The sequence below is a fragment of the Stegastes partitus genome, unplaced genomic scaffold (genome assembly GCF_000690725.1).
Source record: "Stegastes partitus isolate 25-593 unplaced genomic scaffold, Stegastes_partitus-1.0.2 Scaffold29, whole genome shotgun sequence".
NCBI classification, from domain to species: Eukaryota; Metazoa; Chordata; class Actinopteri; family Pomacentridae; genus Stegastes; species Stegastes partitus.
In genome coordinates this window covers 1,158,955-1,172,269 of record NW_007577760.1, presented here as the reverse complement: position 1 = coordinate 1,172,269, position 13,315 = coordinate 1,158,955, and the positions used below count along the sequence as shown (strand labels likewise).

General features: G+C 37.3%; 1 protein-coding gene across 2 annotated transcripts; it reads left to right on the top strand.

Annotated features, from left to right (window-relative positions):
* The first annotated feature begins 5,327 nt into the window (after positions 1-5,327).
* On the top strand, positions 5,328-13,222 carry bdh2 (3-hydroxybutyrate dehydrogenase, type 2). 2 transcript variants are annotated; one of them, XM_008298602.1, is made up of 10 exons: positions 5,328-5,388; positions 7,869-7,956; positions 8,904-8,982; positions 10,734-10,830; positions 11,295-11,403; positions 11,755-11,815; positions 11,990-12,103; positions 12,457-12,515; positions 12,671-12,763; positions 12,921-13,222. In XM_008298602.1, the coding sequence occupies exons 2-10, from the start codon at positions 7,885-7,887 to the stop codon at positions 12,972-12,974; spliced, it is 738 nt and encodes a 245-aa protein (XP_008296824.1). In that variant the 5' UTR covers positions 5,328-5,388; positions 7,869-7,884; the 3' UTR covers positions 12,975-13,222. The 2 variants fall into 2 exon arrangements, with proteins under 2 accessions (XP_008296824.1, XP_008296815.1); XM_008298593.1 differs by having other exon boundaries at positions 5,329-5,388; positions 7,866-7,956.
* Positions 13,223-13,315: the final 93 nt, after the last annotated feature.

Below are 13,315 nucleotides of genomic sequence, written 5' to 3'. Positions count from 1 at the left end.
TTAAAATCTTGTTGCAGGTGAAAAAAGACCAAATCAGAGGCGACATTATTGCTTAAAAATTGTACTTAAATTTATAAACATAATCAAAACAATAGAATCATCTTCAGGACATGTGACAAAAAATAAATATTTGATTTGTGATTATTTGTTTCATGCCTTGCACTCCAGCGGGAAAGATAGTTGTCTGGACCTGTTCCTCATAGCAAAAATGATTTATAAACTAGAAACTTGGATTGACTTCAGCCACAGTGTGCTTTGGGATCTGCTACTTGGGTTGTGGTCAAAATAATTGGAATAAATTAAATGCGAGTTCAAATTATTTTGAACGTCTCTCTTTGAAAGTCTCAGTAACTGGCTATTGCTAGTTAAAAAGTTTTCACATAAAAATTTTAAAACCAGATTTCTTTGTTTTAATTTTCTTTTAAATGTCCATTTTTATGCCCTGCGATGGACTGGCGACCTGTCCAGGGTGTCCCCTGCCTTCGCCCTAAGTCGGCTGAGATAGACTCCAGCCCCCCCGCGACCCTAATGAGGATAAAGCGGTGTATAGAAAATGGATGGATGGATGGATGTCCATTTTTATGTGGTTTAGAAAAACTGGTATTGACCTTCTCATCTAACTTCTAAATGTTGAACTCTTCCGTTAAGTTTCTTGCTCAAGAACACTGGTAGTAGATTGCAAAAAGGCTTTATTCGTCTGTATTTTCCAACTAACTGGTCAAAGAATTGATGCAAACTCTACAGTCATGGGCGTCTGTCCTGCCGCTGCTCATCATTCTCCTCGCTCAGTATTCACAGCACTGGAGCAGAGATAAGAACTGGCTTGGAAATATCTTGTCAGATGGCAGTGTGATGGAAATAGCAAAGAAATTAAGGCCTAAACTACAACAGATGGAATCATTTGTGTAAGCTGGTGCTATATTTCTATTTTGACCAAGTGACACCAAAGATAGAATCAGAATCAAATTTTCTCACGTTGCACTCTCTCCAGAGACTGCTTCAAATATGCTGTGTACACAGCAGCCCTGAGCCATTTGTTTGACAATTTTACTGTAACAGAAGAAATACAAACAATCAATCTTCACACAGTGTGATCATCTTCTTGCACTGATAGAAATCCAACTCTGGCAGACTGGAATTGGTTGATGGGATTTTCCAGCAAATATATGGCAATCAGCATCCATTCTCTGTCCGAGGCTGCTACTGTGTCCCTAAAACATTTGAAAAAACCCTCTAAAATGGAAAATGTCATGCCTTTATGGGGGAATTATTTTAAAATAAAGGCATTAAACAAAAGGCAAAATTCACAACAGTCACTCAAATAACTAGAAACCGAAAAAAAGTAATAATAGATCAAATATGGCTAAATTGCAATTTAGTGAAATAAGACATTGTTTTTAAATTGTGGTTGAAAAGAATAATTTAAAAAATAGGGAAAAAAAACAAAACAAAAAACTGTCCTGGGCAAATTAGAGCACTTTGCTGATGAGCAGCATATATATATATATATATATATATATATATATATATATGTTGAACCACAATTCAAAAGCAATATCATGATTTTCAGTAATTTTTGATTAATTACTACTTTTGTCAATTTCAACTTATTTCAACAGTAACAGTAACTTCTGTAATGGGAGGGTATGAATAAATATGAGGACAACTATATATGTATATATATATCAGCCATTTCAGTAATGATAATTCTAATCTAATTAGGCTAATTCTTAACATAGTTGAAACTTAAGCACTATGATGCTGTGAAGGTGTGATGATATTTTACAACTTGGGAGTTGCTGGATGTTTGGTCCTGTCCATGTTTATGTATTCCGACTTTATTTGCTCATATTCAATTTGTTTCATATATTCCAACAATGCCAATGTCTCTAAACTTTTTATATTCTCTCCTGCTTGTTTATTAGCCAGAAGTTCCGTCAGAATATGTGAAAGATTCCACAGTGCAGTACAACACCACCACTGTCCTCCTAAATGCTACATATCATTGACTTATTATCCCTATGAATACACTGTTAACACATTTTGAACATTATAGTCATCACTAAAGCACTGAGGCAGAGCACTTGTACTGGATGGTATCAGATTGTACAGATGTGCCTAATAACGTGACCACTGAGTGTATTTTCAAATGCAAAACAACTTTTTTTTTTTGATTCTCTACAAGGAGGGGCTGATTGGTCTGATTATTTATGCTCAGGGTGACCTGTGCTAATTATGGGAATGAAATTAACAGCAAGGGGTCAGACGTTAAATGTAGATGTCAAATTGCCTTTCACAGACAGGTTGCTGGTGTTTAAGTGCTTGAGCTATCTGCAGGCAATAATTGCCACAGCTGCTTTTTATGGCTGCCACTGAGTGTAATTTCAAAAGAGATTGGTGTTCATCCAGATGCAGTTTTAACTTGCATATGACAGGTTTATAAAATGTATAAATTATGCAAAATAATTACACAAATGTATCCTTACAGATTCTCTTTCTCATTTTTTTTTTTCAAATCTCAGCAACAAGTGAATCTCAGAAAACTTGATATGCTTCAGTTGTCATTGATCCAGTGTTTTGATAAATAATAAACGAATGATCTCTCCTGAGATAGAGGTTGTAGTTTAAAGACAGATATTGCTGTTAATGTCTTGTCATGGCTCTGCACACATCAATTCATTTATTTTAAAGAAATAATGTAAATCTTGTACGAGGTCTTGACAAACTACCTTGGATTAAATGGATATATAGCCTGAAGGAGGAAAGTGCTTTAATTTTCTCCTCCAACTCAATCAATAAGTCATTAAAGGTTTACAACGAGTCACTTTTACTACAGACTCTGTACTATTGCATTGATTCTTGAAGAGGCACTCTGGCAGTCTAGTTTTGCATCCGATAAAAGACACAAAGACGGGTCTAAATCAGCTCCACAGAGACTGAGATGTTCTAGTTTTATTAAATTATTTCTAACTTAGACCCTAATATGGGTCAAATTCCATAAATCCTTGCTTCTGAATTTTTAATAATACAACCTAAATAATCTGTCATTAGACATCAGTGCCCAGTAAAAATCTGACAGACACCTCAGTCAAAGTGATTGTGAGATATTGAAACAGTATCTGAAATCCACCCCTCCTACACCTTTCAACCTTTATTTAAACTCAGAAATACGTTGCAGCAAAGGCCTCATTTACAACATCATTGATGTGTCTGGCAACAGGCCATTTGTTACTTTCTGAAACCAACAATACAGCAACCGCACCCACACAGGCAGTGATGTGCAGAGTTACGAAAGGACACAGGATTTGAATTCATATGCTGGCCTGTCATTTGTCTCACAAAGCTCCTCATGGGAAAACAAAATACACCTGTTGTCATACAACAGGACTCTCCTGTGCCTTTTAAATTTTTTAAATTGAAGTCCATCACATCTTCTAGCTATCATTGCTAGACAGCAGTTCAGTTGCTGCATCACTACAACACTGGTTATTTGAAGCCAATTTGTTTGGAAGAAATGCCTGAGATATTCAGGCTTTGGAAACCTTGTGTTCTCCAACAGGGATGAGGTCTAGACTCCAAATGTCACTGAAAGTGTAAGTGATCTTGTGCTTTGTGCGTAAGTGCTTTGGATCGGGGAAGCTGTGCTGCCTGTCTATCAAAGGCTAAATATCAACAGGACCAGGGTTCAAAAAAAGACATAGGCAAAATTCCTTGTAATAAATCTGGCTTTGTTTAAAACTTAATTTTAACAAATTTGCAGAGTTTTTGCATTTATTAAGCTGATCAAGAGGTATTAATACTGAAAACTGTCCATTTTAAACATCTGACATACAGCATATTAATCAAATATCGAATAAATTCTAAAAGCATGCTGTTACATTATGTAATGTATTAGGATAAATAGATAACAAAATTTAGATATACAAAAGTGCAATTTCCCAGATAAATAGGTGACCATTTATCAGAGTTTACCATGAATTAACTGACCTGCTACTTACTCCACCTTTCATATTATGAGACTATCCAACTATCTGGTGATGAGGATAATGATGGTCTCAGCCACAGTTAGCCGAGTGTTTATCATAGCAGATATTTCCATTTCTTGAAAATGTCAAGAAATGCCCCAGACATCAGCTTTTGGTGTATTTCTGGTCATGACCACAATGGTCTGCTATTTGGGCGTCTGTCATGTAAAGTGATATGAAAAAACCTGCATTCTTTAAAAGAAGAAAAAAAAAACTTGAAAACTTAACTTCTGATATGATGAGAATCAAGAAGCATAACTAACTCTTCCAGCGCTGGGTGAAAGTTTTCAATATAAATAAATACATATTCTCATCTTTTCAGAGAGCGTCTGGACCGCAATAAATCTTATCCAGTTCACAAATTTGTGTCATATACTAAGAAACTAAAGTTGACGGAGAACAATAGCAGACTGTTTTCATATTCAGCTGAGGGAAATGGAACTGTAATAAGTGTACTAGATGCTATGACATGGTTGGTTCATACCAGTGAAATCTGGTTTTATAAACAATTTGGCTCACTTGTGCACAGAATAACAGATAAAAACAGCTCATTCTTGATCTTGGAAACAATTTTTGACAAAACATTCTCATTTACTCATGGTAAATTTTGGAGCCTTCAGTTATTCTACATTTTCTTCATCAGCAGGTACAGTTTGCCCAGGTGTCATGGAAATGTAGGTGTTTGCAGTGTTTAGCAAACATCCTATGCATGTTCATGTGTCAGTAATGCTGTGTTTGATATGGTTAAAAGACCCTGAAAATGTACAATCACAAATCAAGAATTCACTTCCATTCTCAGATTTTAGAGATTTTTTTGGCTTTTTTTTGTTTATTATTATTTGCCTACATTTGGCTGCCTGGCTTGGATCCAAAATTTCTTAAATTGCAAATGAAGTTGCAGTGCTTTTGCAGTTTACACTATTGGGTAATTTTTAAACTTAGATTTTGTTGTCTTTTTACAAACCATTAACTCTTAGGGATAACAAAACTGGACAGAGGAAGACAGGACTATGATTGTATATCTCTGTGTAATGATTCTGTTTAAAGCAGTGCCAGAAAGTGCATATGGCTCATAGGGTCTTAATATACAGTCCAAAATATGGCTCTCTTGGAGGAAAAAATGTATTTAGCTGAATGTGACAAACTCGACTAGACTCCAACGTAATAAAAAAAAAAAAACAGAAGTCTGCCAATGCGCATGCTCATAGCATTGCACTCTGTTACGCTTTAGTTCAGCTTCTCAAATTACAAGCGGCAGCCGTCACGCTTCCTAGTTTCTAACCAATAGCACTGCAAGCTGAAGGTCACATGTCTAGCCTCGCTGAGCTTTGACGTTCACTGTGTCTCGGAGCTGAACACAGGGGTGAGTTTCCAAACTGAGTTTATGTAAGCAATGACTAGTATTTGTACAAGTTGATCACTGAAGGTTGTTGCAGCGTGTTCAGCTGTAATGAAGACAATCCAGAAGCTGCCTTCTTTTGTGCTGTTGCAAATAAAGTTAGTGTCGGTGGTGCACGTTTAGTCATTATGTAACGATCATAGAAATGTGTGCAGTCCAAGTGTACATGTGTGCACTTTCATTCAGTAACTACAGCTGCAGTCTAACGCAGTGCTAGGCGATATTTAGACGATAATACGTTCGTAAATCTGCTTAGAAGTCATTGGAAAGACAAGATGTTTAGAACAGAATTTCCCTGTGAATCAGAACCTTTTTAAAGTGATTTCAGTGTCAAAGTAATTCTCTGATAGTTACGTGTGCACCCCTGAATGCAGAGCAAACACGACCTCCTGATAAAGAATTCGGCATACTTTTAAATAAAAATACTTTTAGGCAACTTTATTTCTTCTTTTTGTCTGACTTCTGGCTACAGTGTGGAAAACCCTTTGGTCAGAGTAACTACAGATCTGCACTGTTTCTATGGCTTTAGAGTTATAACTGGCCCAAGTACAGGTAAAGAGAAAATCCACATTTCAAATGAAAGCTGACATGATCATTTCTATTCTTTTTGGTTTCTGAGTCACATTCTGTATTAATGCTGTTACGTGCAATTGAGACTATCACTGTGATTTTACACTGTAGATAAGGCATATCTACTGAGGCACGATTTAACTTCATGCCTTAGCACTTAAGGAAATTAGCCTGTGATTCAAACGTCCCATATTGTGTTCCTTTTTAAGCAAAATAGTAAAACTGTTGCATGTCTTCAGAATGTATCTTTCAGCTTAAAATCTGGCAAAGATAATTAATTTCATAAGCCCTGGTTTCAGTGTCGGTAGCTGTAAACGCAGTTAGGTTGCTGTCCACAAGTCCTTCAGGAAGAAGATGCTCTGCATCTACGATTGACAGTGATTGACTATATATCACTTTTAACCTTCTCTTTAAATTATTATTTTACATGATAATGCAGCTGAATTCACAACTCATGTGTATGGAGTGCTGGGAGTGAATAAAGACTCGTGGTTGAGACATTTCAGAATAAAAAAGCACCTACTGACAGTAAGTAAACCTGGTGGACTGAAAGGCAACAGCTTTTTTGGAATAGTTCACTTCAGAAGCAGTGGACAGTGAGGGGTCAGGATTAAATATGAAGTCTGAGCTAAGTGACTATTGATTCCTCAGTTGAAATGCAGCATCTTAGTAGAACTCTTACTGGCTTGTAAAGCTGGGAGGCCATCTAGTTGTGGGGGCTTAAAGAATGGCAGAGCTTTAAGAATGTGGTCTTAAGCTTATTGCATGTGAAAAGAAAAGTGTGAAAAATAAGCAAACAACAGCACTGAATGGTTGAAATCTCACTGAGCTCTCTTCAACATGCTGAAGTGCGTTTGACCATGGCGGAACAGAGCACACTGCACAACTGCAGAAAGAACAGGCAACTGAAATGGTTCGATTCTCGTTCACTTGTAGTGATCCTACTTATTCTCAGTGATGGAGGTTGATGGTGAAAAAAAACAAGAAAAATGTTGGAAATTTAAACAGCTGTCCCTAGACTATGATTTAAATATTACCAATCAATGATTGGCCTGTTCTTAAAGCTGTAAGATAAATTTACTGGTAAAACTAATTTCTTCATATGGCCTTTTACCGCAGGCTGCAGCCGTTGTGAGTGATCTAATAAACTTTAAATGAATATTTATTGTGTGGGACTTTATAACTGTGAGTGACTGAGTACTATAAATCAAACATGTCAAGGGAAACTTCTAATGGTACGACATAATGTTATCTCCACTGATTTTATAATGCATGGTAATGTATAGGTGGTCACTTAGGGTTATTCTCTAAAGCTAAAGGAGGTCAAATGCTGCAGCCAGCTGGAAGACCACTTTGTTTAAAAAATAGTCTGTCAATCATTAGCTCTTGGAACAACAGATTGTACTCTACTAATTTACAAAACTGTGGCATTTTGTGCTGCTCTTCCCCGACACAGCTTCTCACTCAGTCTATTATGTGCTTTGATGTCTTTTTTCGATAGATCTTTCTCTCAGTTAAGTTAGAGCTCCTGTCGACTGTGCTTTTTTCTGTGTCAATCCAGCCGTAGTGTCCTCATGGTGTATTTTAACTGGCAATTATTCTCTAGAAACAGCTGACAGTAGGAGTCTGTTTAAAATGTAATGTATCATGCAGAGCATCTTCTAGTAGATATTACAACAGTAAATCAGATATTTCTAAAAACGAAATCTCATTTATTTGATTTATTAAATGGTTTGTGCGCATTTCCCCATCTGCTGAACTACTCATATTCTAATTTCTATTTTTCATTTTCAAAAGAGACAGAATGCATCATCAAAATGAACCTGTCGTTTATGTGTGTTTTTTCATGTGTTTGTTTGTGTTGGATACAGCAGCAGTGAAAGGTGCACTATGGGCCGCCTGGATGGGAAAGTGATTGTGTTATCTGCCGCTGCGCAGGGGATCGGACGTGCTGCAGCAATCGTAATAAGCTTTAATAAGAACTTTCTACTGATCTATTTCCCTCTAAACCACACAGGAATGCTGTTTATTTACTGGTTTGCTGTGTGCAGACTGAAAGCCGTCTATTTCTGGTACTTATTACGGCCACTTGTGTGCGCAAATAGTAGATTCAAATTTTATGGGATGTGATACCATTTGTAGCAAGAGTTTGAAAAGCATTTTTTTCATACAAATTACTGTGCTGCAGAAATAGTGATTCTTGAGAAAATGAAAACATAGGTTCAATCATCATGCACAATCCGGTGATATTCTTGCCAAAGAGAAACATGCAGCACTTGAAAATCTTACAGACATCCTTGTCAAGACTAGGTAATCACCATATCTATTCTCTTCAAATGCTGTCTTTAAGTGTGCACAATGTGCCTTGTGTTACAGGGATTTGTGTCTAGTGTAGTACGGAGGTATTCAATACAAAGGTTTGTTTTCGCTGTCTCAACTCATTAGATTCAAATCACATAGTATTAAAGATGCAAATGGTCTAAAGGATCTGCAAAGCAATTCAATTTACAGTTTAAAAGGAGTGCTTTGCCTGGAGGGTTTAAAGAGAGAGTTGAGGGATTTGAGGGATAATGGTTAGAAATTGACATTCTGTGTTATCAGATGTGTGATATTAAGATCTTGAGTATGATTGATTATTTTAATTAAGCCCTGAGGTCACTATGTGCATTCAGGCAGCAAATTAGATCTTGTAAGTAACATACCTGTCGCCCATGCTTCTGTTTTTTTTTCCAATCAATAAAAGTTTATTTAACTAAGCATCCACAATAGTTAAGTAAGTAAAACATGGGTTTGGATCATAGGATTACAACAAATATTCTTTTTTATGCATGGTAATATCAGGATCATATACCGTGATGTGCAGACATTGTGGAACATCTTGGAACTGACTCAAGTTTTTCCAACTGCAGGCCTTCGCGAAGGAGGGCGCTCAGGTCACTGCAACGGACATAAACGGAGAGAAGCTGAAGGAGCTGGACGGCATTCAAGGTAAGTTTCCTCGCAGTTGGTCTGCAGCCGCCATCTGCTGGACGACGAGTGGAATGCAGACAGGATGTCTGGTGGACAGAGAAGCATTGTGTCTGCAGCAGAGGAGGCTGCATTTAACAGGGCTGCAGTTGTAGCATTTCTAAGACCATTGTTTTTCATGAACTCTACTCCAAAGGGGAGCTAACTCTTCCAGTACAACAACACTAGTAAAAAAAGAAAAATTAAATATACATAGTACATTTCAGTACAATTTCCCTGAGGTTCTACCAAAGGGATCAATAAAGTTCTATCTATCTATCTATCTATCTATCTATCTATCTATCTATCTATCTATCTATCTATCTATCTATCTATCTATCTATCTATCTACAGTTTGGGTGGAATAAACTTTTAAAACTATAAAAACTTGGACGGACAGTAGTATTTTGGGTGAAATAAACCATACAGGCCATCACTTGTTGGTTAGAAAGTACTATTTGGGTGAGCAAACCTTGGAGTACTTGGATAGAATGTAGTATTTTGGGTGCAACAAACTACAAACTGTAAAATAATACCTTGCGTTTGTGGTGGTGCTCTCGTGACAAACAAGGGTCCAAGAGTCGCTGTCCTGAAACTGCAGCGTCCTCTGCTGCAGACGATTAATATTGGGTGGATGTTTAACCTTCCTTTCACATCAAGTAGACAAGCAACACAAACAAATAGAAACAATTTCTGAATTTATCTTATTAGTGTACTTTCAAAATATGACCTAGCTTACACCGATCAGCTGTAATAGTACGGCACGGCAAAGAGCCTAAGGCATTGACACAGCCTCCAAACTCCCCCAATCTGATCAAGTATCTCTGGGATGTGCTTGAATAAGGGTCCAACACAATATTAGGCAGGTGGTTTAATGTTTTGGCTGATCCTTGAACTGTAGAATGTTGCTGACGCTCAGGTGATAAATTACTGCTCACTGATTTCCCGCACCATGATTAGAGCAGCTAATTAGAATTCAGCCACCATTCATTTTACTATTCTTTTCTGTTCCCCCTGTGTTGCATCAAGTTGTCCTCCGAGAACATTAGATAAAATCTTCCTAATACACACACACACACTGCTGCATAGCACACACTAACCCTGATTAATGTCGGCTGTTTGCACAAGCTCCATTAATCTAATTTCCACTGTATAAATTAAACTTTTAATCGCTTTTGTTGTTGTCCTTCTTCACAATATTTTAAATGTGTGTCCTTTTTAAAAATAGCTTTTAGTTTTAGTTGATGTATATATTGATTTATATCTTTATCTGTTTACATGGCTCTGTAATAACTGAGGAGCAGGCTGATGGCTCCTCATGTATTCCAGTCACAGCTGGACTAGAGATGGGAATAAGTAGGTTTGAATATATAGGAGATAATGAACAGTGTTCCCTCTCTCAACATGCTTTAGCACTTTGTCTCTAATTGCTTCTGGAAGAGCTGAGATGTAGGTTGAAAGTGTCTGTGTAAGTGTGTGAATGTGAAACAGTGTAATGCCAGAGGACAAGGTGAAATGAATTTGTGTAGTAAGTTTTTTCAGTTTTGTTGGCCCGATATTTTTCATAAAACTGCTGAGTTGTTTAAGTTGTAACTGTTTAGTGAAGCTCATGAGTGAAGACATGTAAATCTTCTGTCATATATCGCGCATATATTATGTGTAATATGTACATGTTATTATGATGAAAGCAGTGTCATCAAAACTAACTGGGACATTTTTCTTTTCTTCGTCAGGGATCAAGACCAAAGTGGTGGATGTGACAAAGAGGGACCAAGTGGAAGCTCTGGCCAAGGAGCATGACCACGTAGATGTGCTCTTCAATGTTGCGGGGTACATTTCTTGTTATGTTAGTTACTGAAAACGTAACACATTAACTATACATGTGTTTAATCCATAGCAGAACAATCAGTTTGAATTGCTCCTCCAACATTCTGTCTTCACAATACATGTTTATCCATCTCCTGCTTAGCGACATTTTCAAAATCCGTATACCATGCGGTTTAACCTCGACTTGACCTTTCCTCAATCTCCTTAACAAAGGTCTCTAAATTATGACCTTTGAGGATCAGTAAAATGTTGAGGGGAGGGACACAGGTTTTTGTCTTAGAACAGAAATGGTTTGCATTTTATGTATTTAGTTTATCTGATGGCTTTTTGATTCTAATTCTTATTCAAATTCTAATGATTTACTCTGACTCACAGCTCAAGACGTGCAAATGATCATATTTGATGTTGTAATTGAGCGAGACCATTGTAGCTGCTCTCTGAGTTTACATGCCATCTGTTGCACACAGGTTTGTGCACCATGGCTCCATCTTGGACTGTGAAGAGGCTGACTGGGACTTCACAATGGATGTGAACATACGGAGCATGTACCTCATGTCCAAAGCTTTCCTGCCCAAGGTGACCTTTGCCCTCTTTACCAAAAGCTGATCTCTGTTTTGTTGAGGGAATGAAATGGGGGGCTGTTTAAACTTGAGTGACATATGCCTTTAATTTTGTTCTCATGCTTTGTCTGCTGGGATTAGCTGTATTACTCTGAGCGCACTGTGACATGATGGGCAGTGACTGCCCAACTACTAATCCAGCTTTAGCCACAAACTAACCAAACTGTCTAAAAGGCGAATTTCAACTCAGACCATAGCACATTTGCCAGGTCTTTGTTATATAACTATCATTAAATAGTTGTATTCTCCATCTTACCACTTATATTCTGTTAATTTGCTGCTATCCTCATTTATTTTGTCATTCTAGATGCTGGCAAAGAAGTCAGGAAACATTATTAACATGTCATCTGTTGCATCAAGCATAAAAGGTAAAGATCTTCCCTGTTTCTTCTCCCCGTGGAAGCCTGTAGGACTAAGATTATTCCCAATTAAACAGACAGTAGGCCTTTGAAGTATGACCATTCATTGTAATCCTCTTATCTCAGATAACTGCCTTGCGTGTGTGTCTATGTGTGAGTGACAGATGTGTTTCCTCGACACAGGTGTTGTGAACCGATGCGTCTACAGCACCTCCAAGGCTGCAGTGATTGGACTCACAAAGTCTATAGCGGCCGATTTCATTGAGCAAGGCATTCGCTGCAATTGTGTTTGTCCCGGTAAGTCTAGAACACTGTGCAGAATAACACCATGTCACTGCGTACTGCCATAATAATAATAATAATAATATTAATACTGTGAACATCCATGAGACCAAATTAAATCAATGTTTTTTTTGAAAAAGTTTGAGGAATTTTCATGTTTGTATTTTAAATATACATAAGCCTTGAGTTTGGCCTTTAAACGCCAGTCTGAATAACTTCTATTTCTAATATTGTTTGTACAAAAGACCTTGCCTGAACCTAATCATACCTATCTGATAACAAGAATCATCCCTTTCGTCAAAGGCTTGCTACATTTCTGTATTCAGTCTTGTGTTATAATGATTTTTTTAAATCTTATATTTCCTCAGGAACTGTTGATACTCCATCACTGAGGGGTCGGATCCAGGCCCAACCTGATCCAGAACAGGTGACGTAGACTCTGATTTACATTTTCTCCATCATAATCTGACAGCAATGTCTGCATGAGCCTTTTAGCGGATGTTACACGTTATCATGGCTTCCACAAGGAAAAATATAGATGGCTGGGTTTTGAAGATAATGAAAGCTACAACTTCTCTGCAGGCTTACAAGGATTTCATGGCAAGACAGAAAACTGGCAGAATGTGCACAGCTGAGGAGGTAGCATACCTGTGTGTGTACCTGGCCTCAGACGAGGTGAGTGTTTGCAGAGATGCCTTTATCGAGTCATAGATTATACGTATGCTTATCTGTAGACGTACAGACATAAAGGTAGACAAAAAAAAAAAAAACGGGATATTGTCAGTCATTAAATAATTTACCAGTGATTTTATTGATCTTGTTTCCTCCACAGTCAGCTTATGTGACCGGGACAGAGCAAATCATTGACGGAGGTTGGAGACTGTGAGGAGACATGGGGTGACAGCAGGTTTTTGTTGTTGCAAAATCCCAAATCATAGTGGGTGCGATTTAATTATTTCTCCTTTTTGATTTTGTAAAAAAAATAAATAATAAAATTGTCCAACTTTTGTAATCCTAAAATATCCACATCCTGACAACTGTTGACAGATCTTGTAATGAATTGATTATACAGCAGCAGCAGTTTGCTTTGAGTAACCCTCCTTTTAAATAAAGATATGCATTTTGAATCCTTTACGAAGCATTTGTGTGATTTTTTTTATTTTTTTTTACTGTGAATAATGATCTATAAATATGATTAAAACGTCCTGAGCAACACTCCTGAGGGAC